General features: G+C 49.9%; 2 protein-coding genes across 2 annotated transcripts; one reads left to right on the plus strand and one right to left on the minus strand.

The window, feature by feature from the left end:
* The first annotated feature begins 6 nt into the window (after window positions 1–6).
* Window positions 7–4,113, plus strand: THYN1 (thymocyte nuclear protein 1). The gene is made up of 7 exons (XM_010146595.1): window positions 7–82; window positions 1,236–1,465; window positions 1,946–2,014; window positions 2,634–2,726; window positions 2,930–3,025; window positions 3,635–3,785; window positions 3,887–4,113. The coding sequence occupies exons 1-7, from the start codon at window positions 40–42 to the stop codon at window positions 3,931–3,933; spliced, it is 729 nt and encodes a 242-aa protein (XP_010144897.1). The 5' UTR covers window positions 7–39; the 3' UTR covers window positions 3,934–4,113.
* Window positions 4,114–7,290: 3,177 nt separating this feature from the next.
* On the minus strand, window positions 7,291–10,540 carry VPS26B (vacuolar protein sorting 26 homolog B (S. pombe); the record flags this gene model as incomplete). The annotated part of the gene is made up of 5 exons (XM_010146596.1): window positions 7,291–7,525; window positions 8,042–8,184; window positions 8,852–9,027; window positions 9,398–9,562; window positions 10,384–10,540. Coding segments are annotated over 5 exons (788 nt in total), but the record flags the coding sequence as incomplete, so codon positions are not given.
* Window positions 10,541–10,686: the final 146 nt, after the last annotated feature.

Consider the following 10,686-nt stretch of genomic DNA (forward strand, 5'->3'; position numbering starts at 1 on the left):
AGGTGCTTCTCCGTGAAAGATAATTTGAAGAGACCAGAGATGCCTTGGCCGAGCAGAAAGCGAGACAAAGGAGCAGTACCAGGTCAGTGCTGACATCCTAACTAATTTAGCATCTCTCACTTGAGGTGCTGAGCTGTAGTGAAACTAGACAGTCATCTTAACCGTCTTTCAAAGCCGCGTGTCTTACAGACAGCATTTCCTCTGTAAAAATGGGCTGAGCATCCATGTGTGACCGAGGCAAGCCTGCTAGATAGACATAGGGACAGTGATGTGTTCTCAGCAAAGGGTGGTTAAGAAAACTGACTCATGACCATTTATGAAGTTTCCAGGTCCTACGCATCAGTCAGAGTCTCCCCAGCGTAGTGGCAGGAAGCTGATGTGGTACCATCTGCAAAAAAATCAAAAAGCAAAAACCTTGCACTTGAAGCAACACTATAGAATCACAGAATGGTTTGGGTGGGGAGGGACCTCAAAGATTATCTAGTTCCAACCCCCCTGCCATGGGCAGGGACACCTTCCACTAGACCAGGTTGCTCCAAGCCTCATCTGGCCTGGCCACGGACACTTCCAGGGATGGATGGGGCATCACAGCTTCTCTGGGCAACCTATTCCATTGCCTCACTGCCCAAGCAGTGGTGAAGGTGGTGTTTCAGGTGTAAGATGAAAAAACTATACAGTTGGCTCATCTGTGCCACTCATCCACTTCATCATCTCCAACAAATAACCACCTTCTTACCCTTTAATCCCTTTTTTGCTCTCTGGGTGGAGGACAAAAAGGGGTGGAGACCCCCTCTGAACCAGCAGCATGGTGGGGGCTTAATCTAAGGTTTCCAGCTACTGCAGTAACTGAAATAGCTTGCTTTGCTGCTGAATTTTGCTGTTACTCATTAGACTCACCTAAATCAACTTTGTTGCCTGATATCTCAGCAGTTAATTAAAAAAAACCTCAGTGACACTTCATGTGAGCAACATGGTCTATCCTGGCTTTTTTTTTTTTTATGATTAACGGACTACTTAACTACATTTGGGCACACCAAAAAAAATACATCCTAATTTCAGATGCAAGCTAGAAATACTCAGACACGCTGGTGCACCGTGCGGGGTGCACCAAACTCCCGCTGCAGTCAAACACCAGTATGTCAGCTGAGCTTGGATGACTGAAAATGTTTTGGCACCAGTCCTTACTGGAAGCCAAGTGTGTTTTACCTGAAAGGTCTTGTTTTTGTTGTTTTAAGATAAAAAGGAGCCTGATGCTAAAATTGCCAAAACCGAGGAGGAGACTCCAGATAAGGAGGAAGAGGAGAAGTCCACAAAACCTCCAGCTGGGAGTTCCAAGTCAGGATGGAAGAACTGGAAGAAGACAAAAGAATCTGACTCCGGTGGGGAGGAAAGCAAGATAACGTATTGTCACTGGCTTCTGAAATCAGAACCGGAGAGCAGGCTCGAGAAGGGAGTGGATGTGAAAGTAAGCACCTACACCCATCCTTGCTCAGCAAAGTGTAGCAGCAGCCTCACTGCTGTTCGAGTGTTAGTGCCTGAACACCAAGTTACAGGATCAAACAATTGCGACTCTTTGCAGTATTGACGCTATTGTGTCTTTACTTCTCAAACCCCATCTGTCTTCCTAGAAATAGAAAGACATACTGTTGTTCTCCTCCAGTGACAACCTTGGGGTTTGATGCCTGTAACATGAGAGGGACAACAGGTCCTCGGGATGCTTGGCTGTTGGCAGCATCGGTTTCAGGCTGCCTTTACACGGCAGCAGTGTTCCCCCTGTATGAAGGCTTCTCTTTAGCCCCTGTGGGAACCAAAAAAACCAGCATGAAGTTTGTACTACAACTGAAGGAGCTGCTAGGGACAAATGTTTAGGCACAGTGTAGACAGCGAGACAGTAAAGATCCGAGTGCTTCCTGAGCTTAACCTCTATTTTCATTCTGTTTGGCAGTTCAGCATTGACGACTTGAAAGCTCAGCCCAATCAGACAACCTTTTGGGATGGAGTAAGAAACTACCAGGTGAGGAGCACATGTCCAGGATGGAATCACTGAGATAGCACTAGGAAAAAGGTGGCTCTCCCCACAGATAAGTGGTTCCCTTTGCCTGAAGTGTTCGCTTTTACAGCTGTATTTTGCCAGAAGTCAGAACTCCTGATTAATCACCTCCAGGTCAAAAGTAGATTCAGGCTGGGTAATGTTCTGTCAAGTCATCCAGTTTCTCTTTAGCTTAGACCAGCCTGTATTTCCCTTGAGACCTTTTAGCAATGCTGTATGACCTAAACTATGCCTTGTCAGTGTACAGCTTTCCGTTCCAGGCCTCTCTGGAAAGGAAATCCACGTGTGCTTCCCCTGGTACGTGGCCTTCTCTGCTGCTTGTCTGCTGACAGCTAACTCACAGCTTCTGTCTGAACGGGGGTGGCTGAGCTGTTATATTCCCACACACTTCCTAACCAACAGGATCTTGCTCTTTAGCCCCATTTTTACTTCATTTCAGTGCAGCATAAAACATCTGCACAACCAAAAGAAACCTCATCTGAGCAGCCCTGAAGCACGTACACCCCTCTTGTTGTTAGTTCTTGTTCCTAGCTGCTTATAACGAAACCCCAAAGAGCTCAAAGTCTCTTGTTACATCTGACAGGCGAGGAATTTCCTGAGAGCCATGAAACTTGGGCAGCAGGCCTTCTTCTACCACAGTAACTGTAAAGAGCCTGGCATTGTTGGCATTGTCAAGGTGAGTGCCTCTTTCTCCCTGTGTCTTGCGGGTGGGGGGGAGAAGTAATAATCTGTGCATTATCAAACAGCTCATGAGCCCTACATCTGTCTCAGCACCGAAGGAGTGCGAAGTCTCAGCTTTTTCGGGCATTTCATACCCTTGGCTGGCAAGCTTTTAACCAATGGGAATTTGTTTCATGTTCTTCTTCCCTCCTGCTTCAGATTGTGAAGGAGGCGTACCCTGATCACACCCAGTTTGATCAGAAGGATCCTCATTATGATTCCTCCAGCAGAAAAGAGAACCCCAAGTGGTCCATGGTAACGTAGTAAACTAAATACAGCGGTTTCAAGCTCTGTGTACCAGCCGAGTGCAGGTAGAAGCCTCTTTGCATCATACTGCCTGCCTTCTTAAACTTCTGTCCTGGCCTAGCCACCTTTTCCTCCTTCAACAGGAAAACCAATCCTGATTGTTTTCTCTAGCTTTTCCCTTGCCTCTTCCAGAAGGCTGCCAAAATGTGTTGCCCTAAATTTTCCAGTCTTACCTGGATGGAGAGGCGACCTCCAGGCATGGCAGAATTCCGGGTTAGGAAAGAGAGGGAACATCTTGAAGTACCACTCAGCCTACAGCAAGCAAAGCTGTAGTTGTGAGGCACATTAAATTACAGGGAAGTGACTGGCTACGTCCTGCATCTTAATCTCCTGTTGTATGTGACACGAGTGTGTGTTGTTAGTGCTCCGATTCGTGTAAACAAATCACCTGCCAAAGGATCCGAAAGTTCTTTTAAGTCTTGAGGAAGGAAAAGCTTCCGTAGTGCTGTAAGGCAGTCAGTTTGCTTCAGTTTAAAATCTTTACCCCGCAAAGATCTTCGGCGACAGCTGGCGGCTGTCTCCTCCAACCATGCTCCTCTGCTGCCCATCACTTCCCAGGTGGACGTCCAGTTTGTGCGGATGACAAAACGTTTCATCCCCCTTTCTGAAATCAAGGCTCACCACCTGGCGCATAAAGCGGATGGAGGCCCCCTGAAGAACATGATGCTTTTCACAAGACAGCGTCTTTCCATCCAACCCCTGACGCAAGGTAAGAACCTCCTCGGTGCTGTTCCGCCCGGGAGACAGCCCTTGCCCAGGCAACTTGGAAGTTCCGCTTACAGCTTTCCCTTCCTTACCTTTACAACGCAGAGGAATTTGATTTTGTCTTGAGCCTGGAAGAGAAAAAGCCACATTAAAAACCTGAGAGCAGCACAGCTTCTACCCATCCCGCTGATGCTTCCTCCTAAACCAGCGTAATTCTCACCTTGCTCAATTGCAGCAACAAGAACACGCCCGCACATGGCTCGCAGCTACACGTCCCTTATTCTGACACACTGTTAATTTTGCGTATTTTTAAATAAAGCCTTTGAAAATCAATCGCAGCCGCTCCATTTTTAATAGTGGAAAAATCTTCAGTTTACCTCTTGAAGGACGAAGCCGGTACATCCTCCTTGAGGATTTACTACAGGATCCAGTGCTGTCCCAGGTACTGCGGAGGGATGTTTTTCTGCAGAAAGCTATCGCTCAGCTTCCGTCTAGAACAGGGAGATTTGGATGGATATACACATCCAGCCTGAGCGCTGCAAAGCACATCAGTTAACTTCCTGCCGTTACAAACGTTTCCACATTACTTTTATACAGACATCAGGCAAAGAGGAGAAAATAAAGCCTGCGCGCTAGGTTTTAAGCTCCTCCACCAGCACAGCTTCTAAGCAGTGACATAGCTTAAAGGACCAAGAATTTATAAAGGTAACAAAGGGCAAACTCCTCGAGCGTGTTTGGAGGGCTGTGCAGTATGGGACTAAAGAAAAATGTCTTGATGCCGTAAAAAAACAAAAACAACAAGAAAAAAAAAACCAAACCCAAACAAAAATAACAAAACCCAGACCCAGGGCAGGCAATAGAAACCGTATCAGACAAAACTCGTGCACAGCATTTGACAGCCAGGGCTGGCTCTTTTTAATTGGAGAGACAAAAACCCCAAGTTTTAAAATACAGCCATTGAAAAGACGACGAATTAAGAAACATGTAAACACAGCAGAGGCTTAATTACAGGTTGCACTGCTTGGTTTAGTACTTGCACACTCCCCCCTGCCCGACTCGGCCTGGCAGGGAGGGGATGACCCAAGTACCCAACAGAACCACCCAGCTGAGGGTGACACAACTGCTCAAGTCCCATCTGCCCCTCACCACGCTCATGAAATGATTCTCTAAAGTACCTTGTCCCGGAGCGACCTTATGCTTCAACCTCTCTCTCTGGAGATGCTCAGCACATCTGCTCCACCCCAGACAGAGGGGCTCGTGCTAACGGGCTGAATGGTCCATTTGGATTAAGTAAAAATGGGGATCATTGCTAAATTCTGGTTCCACAAGTAGGGACAGAGGGGAGGGGGCCACAAAGTAGGAAAATCCAACCCAACGTATCGGCTCATGCCCCTTTTCCAAGTAATCCCTCCAGATGTGATGAACAGATGTTTAACAGAAACCTCCTTACAGTGCACGGGCTTGTCAGACAATTAGCTTGCATCCAGTGCTGATGCTGTTCGGTCAGTACACAAAACACTCCTGGAACGCACAGACATCTTCATCCACGGGGTTGCTTTAATACCACATGGCCTACAATCAAGGGGAAAAGGCAAGCAAAAAAAAAAAAAACCCATAATAATGGGAGTCGAGGGAAAGCAGAGGGCAGTTAGGGTGCTGCTGTGCTCAGCTTAGCCACGGGAAGCTCGTTGGCTGTCCCCAGAGCCTCCCGCTGGGAGCTCCACTTGTCTCTGAAAGATCGCGTGTTGCCACAGCACAGGCAGTTCCCCCGGCGCAGGGAGGGGAGTAGTGTCCAAAGTAACGTCCAGAATCCTTTGCCACGTGACACCCGCAGCAGGCTGTCGCCCCTGGCCCTGGCATAACAAGGGAGCTGTCTAAAGGAAGCTTTTGCTTCCGTCTTAGGAAAACGCGGCTCCAGCCCACGGCACAGACTCCACGTGGAAAGAAAAGCAAGCCACGCCTTCACTACTGCAGAGCAGAAACATGGTGTGACACGAGCATTCAGCAGAGATGAGATCATTAGTGGCCTCTACAACAGCGCGAGACTGCCCAGCTCTACTAAAAACCACAACCTTACACGTGGTGAGTAAAAGATCACTTACTTTGGCAAGCAGAAACACACATTTATCACTGAAACACAGCAGCTGTCTTAGTACATAAAAAGCTCCCCTTCCCACCCAGGCCCCGCTCCCTCCATCAGCACTGTTCCACTCAACCAAGCAGAAGATACTTCCATTTCCCAGCCGACAGATTCGTTCCGGACTCAAAAGGAAGCTGGACAAAACCCTAGCGAGCCGCAAACCCACGGAGAAATCCAAATCCCACTTGACAGAGCTCATATCCCAGCATCTAGTGCGGGCTCGTGCCCCCATGTGGTAGGAGGTCTGACCATCTGCTTCCGTGAAGGGCATCTGAACGGGATGGATATTCTCCAGGCTCAATCACATCTACAAAGCCACATCTAATTTTTAATGGAGGAGTGATTCCCTTCCGGGAACGTTTTCATGATTCTACTCAGCTGAAAACTAAAAGCAGCTTATTTTAGAAAAGAAAAAACCCGCGTTCAGGTTCTCCGCTCACAGCACACACCCTCCGACCTCACTGGTGATTTCAGCTCACGCCTCAGGAATGTGTCTCTGGAATCAGACAGCTCAACCAGCCTTCCAGTTCCCGCCTGGCCTCCTCCAGCAGCACACGCAGGCCACGAGCTTTCTTAAAACCACTTTGGCCTTCCCGGTGGCCACCCCGCAGACGCGAGGGAACAAACCAAACGCGCACGTGTTTCCACACTAATTGCTACAACCCCTGCTCTGTCACAAGGACACAGACGCGATCGGGGCCTTCCCGCCCACCCAGCAGCACTGAGACCGTCGCCGCTCTGCCCAACCTGTGCCACCTCCTGCCGCTGTCGCACGCCTCCCGCCCTCCTGCCAGCCACCCAGGTGTTGGGAGCCCCGCGGCAAGGGCACGGCAGCGCATGTGCTGCCCCTGCTCCACGGGGATGCGGTCCCGGGGCCGACTCAACTGCGTCATGCAACTGTTTGTGACAAGGAATCCAACGCCAGCACGAAGGGGAAGGGGAGGCGGCGAGGGGACAACGCTAAGCGATTTCAAGTAGGCCGCGCCTCACCCTCCAGCTCCCGCCTCTACCTTCCAGCTAATCACCGTGTTGTTTTCCCTCACAGAGATTTCAGAAAGACAGGAAAAACATCCATCCTATGCAGCCCCAAAGCAACCTCTGCCCCGCCGGGAAGCGGCAGCAGATTTGGCCTTCACTTGCTCTCACCCTCCCTGCTGCCACACCTAAAGGGTCTCAGGGCAGAGAGGAGATCAGGCAGCTCCACAGCCTCCGGACACACACCTCACAGCAGCCGACCCCAGAGGAACAAATGGGAAGCGCTGAGGTACCTTCAGCTCTGCACCACCAGTGCTCCAGCTTGCCTTTCCCTCCCAGCCCCTTCCCACCCTACGAGTCCTTCGAAGAAAGGAATTAAGTCAAAAACGGGTATTTATTTTCATGAAGTCTCTGAAGTGTTATTTCCTCCTCCTCGCTGCTGTCTCCCCCGGCTCCGCAGCAGCCTTCCTCTGCGTGGCCTCTCACTGCCGGCCGTTGTTCTCTGCAGGCTGGCTGGGGGTCTTGGCCTCGGTGTGTGAGGAGCTCCCCTCGAATCGCTGGGAGGCGATGGCTGCTTGGTGGGACATGCTCTTCCGCACTATGTCTCCTTTCCGCCAGAGCACCACCTCCTGCAGTAACACAGCCAGCAAGGCTTGTCAGGGCTCGTGAGACCTTCTCCTGGGCTCCACCCTGACCCAAAGCTGCCGGGCGAGCAGCCTGCACCCAGTGAGAGCTCAGCTGCACACACGAGGCCACTTGCAGCGGCAAGCAGAGGCCTTGCAACGCAGCCTTCCTGAGAATCTGGATAGAGGACTCCTCCCAGCGCAACCCGCTGGGCATCTAGAGCAGCTCTGTCCCACTGCCATTGGCCACCGCATTGGAACTGGTAAGGTGAAGCACAGAAGCTCCACCATAGGGCAACAGAGAGGAAAAGCAGTCCCAAGTGAACACCTACACGCCTCCCCACCTGCGTGGACCTTTCCTTTTTGACCCTCTGCACGCTCTGATTTCTCTAGTCCTTACAGAAATTCAGTTAAGAACGTGATTCTCCCCCATGGGAATCCCAAATTCCCAGAAGGTCCTTATAATGTAGTGGCCCAAATGACAGTCTACGGGTCCAAGAAGAATTAAGAGCTGTTTCTCACCTGCTGTTTAAAGTAGCGTCTCTCTTCCTCATCGATCAGCACCAGGTTGAGGTAATAACGCACCGAGAACTTCTTATTGATGTCCCTCATCGTTGGAGTCAGCTCGTAGCCAGCCAGGAAGAGTCTGATGGGAATGGATTCCCCTACGAAGCGTGCAGACAGAAGGCATGGATGTAAACTGGGAGAGCACCAGCAAAACAAAACCTTGCTAAGCCACAAACTTTGTGACCGTTTCCACAAGTGGAATAAAATGAGCTAAAAAGACCTCAACTCCCTTCAAAAATCAGCATGCACGGTCCACAGCCAGATCCTGTCCCTGCTGCCAGCTATTCCATCTCCACTGTAACAGCACAGGATGCATTTGTGACCTGCAGCAAGACAGCACTGCAGGAAAAAAATGAGTAAGGTGACATTTTCTCTGGCAGGTGACTCTGCTGGGCAATGGAACGGGAAAACAAGTGGCACAGGAGATTGGCACCGAGCTAGAACACCATCTTTCTGCTCCAGACTGCGGCGATGCCAGCTGGTGGCCCATGCCAACGGTGAATTTGCATCCAGTCCTGGTTCTGCCACTGCTTCATCAAAAGAATTAAGCCATTGCAACTCCTTACGCCTCAGTTCCCCCTCATCATACCAGAGAAGGAAGGGGTTCGTATCGAACCACCTACGTAAACTGCTGTGAGTCGCCAGTGCAAGGGGATGCAAACTACTACTGAGCACACAGAGGCAGCTGAAGATGCTGCAGGACACATATTCCCACCCCAAAAGGCTTGAGAAGAGGAATCCCGGAGGGCCTCTCTGCCTTCTCACCTCTCACAGGGGCCCCATCCATGATCTCGTATTTAGCTATGGTGTCGTTCTCGTGATACACATTGGGTCCGGTCCCTGTTGTTTCTCTCTTGATGATATCTATCTCCATGTGTTTGATCTTGATTCGCACCAGCAGGAAGTAGATCTTTCCGACGATCACATCCTTTAAATGATACCTAGCACGTGAGGGGAGAAAGCAGCACGATCAAAAGCTGTGCAGCAGGCCACGACTCCGACCAGAAAGCGGGAACGTCAGGCACTCTGCTCCACGGCCCCAGCTGTGGGTTTCGGATGGTGTATCAACCACCTCCCCTAGGCTGCTGTAAACAGTGCTCTGTCTTTCATCCTCCCATCTTTTGGAAATCAGGAACATTTAGCACGGTCAGATCAACTAAGACCAGAATCTTAGGCCGAACATCTGCAAGAAACCCCTGTGACAGTGAAGCCTCCAAAACCGATTTTTTAGGTCGATTAGAACTAACCCAAATGTTACACTGCAGGGAGATTTGCTGGCATCACCTGGGAAACAGCTCTCAAGGCACTTACTTGGACTTGTTATACTCGAACTCAATGTGCAGGCAATCCTCAATCCCCACCTCCATCTTAATCGAGGAGTTGAGCTCTGGGTAGGTGCTGAGAGTGTGCACAACTATGTCCATCTCCTTCACCACGTCGTTCAGTCTGCGGCTGACTGTCGCTCGGAGGAAATACCTGCAAGGAGAGCGTCCCCCCCTCCCCGTCAGGGTGGTACCGGTAGCAACAGAGGCGACGCAGGGAGGGACACGGGGCTGAATGGATTGCTCTGGGCTATCCAAGCCGTCTCACTGGTGCTCTGGCTTCTGGAGCAGCCAATACGCCACGTTGGGAGAGAGTGAAGGGAATTTTCAAATGGAAAAGCAGAATTTTCTGAGCCTTCTCCAAGCTTTCACGCGTTTGTGAGCCTGAGTTACCTAAGCACCATTCTGGGGATCTGAGTAACAGCTTGCACATGTTAAAACCAGTGCCCTTTTGCAAGAGATTAGATCACACTGGTCTCCAGACACACCTCTTTCTGCAAACCTCAGAATTTTCCAAACCCAAAAGCCAGTGACTGGATTTCGAGTAGGCTGGAGCGTCTAGACGTGAAGTACAGTTTGCAACACACAGAGGTGATACAGGCTAAGCATCTGTGTGCACGCAGAGCACAATTAAAGTCAACAGGACTGATTACAGGGCAGCAAAACGTCCCTGTTGGAGACTAAAGCAAACCATTTCTTTTGGTTTTTGAATTACCGAATAAATTAGGGGCGATAAATAAGGGGGTGATTTCTCCTCTTACTTAAATGCTGCAAAACAAGTTCCATAACGTCTGATTCACGCTTACAGAAGCCGAGCCCTCAAAGACAGCCTTGTACAACTCAGGAATTCATCTGGAGTTACATTATAAGCTTGCAGGGATGTCTGGGAAGGGATGCTGCACTCTAGGATCATGGTGGTAAATGTCAGTCACTGCACAGACCCATGAACTGGGACCAGCAAGGGAAGAGACTCACCGTAACTTCACATTCTGCCCCGTGTAGGACTCGTAAGGTTTTTCCACGTGTGTGAATTCGAAGTCAAATGTCTGCGATTGCGTGAATTCACCAGGACGGGCCAGGTCTTTCACCAAAGACACGAACTCGTGGTGGTTTCCTCGGTCATAGTAGAGTTCTAGGGAGACAGAAGCTCAGGTTAAGCAGTGATGCTGAATCCCATGTGGCACAGTGAGGAAAGGCAGGAGATTTCACAGCTACAACAACTCTTTTTGTCCCTATCACTATCTCCTTCACTACTCAGAATCATAGAATGGTTTGGGT

Source organism: Eurypyga helias, unplaced genomic scaffold (genome assembly GCF_000690775.1).
Source record: "Eurypyga helias isolate BGI_N326 unplaced genomic scaffold, ASM69077v1 scaffold44912, whole genome shotgun sequence".
Classification (NCBI taxonomy): domain Eukaryota; kingdom Metazoa; phylum Chordata; class Aves; order Eurypygiformes; family Eurypygidae; genus Eurypyga; species Eurypyga helias.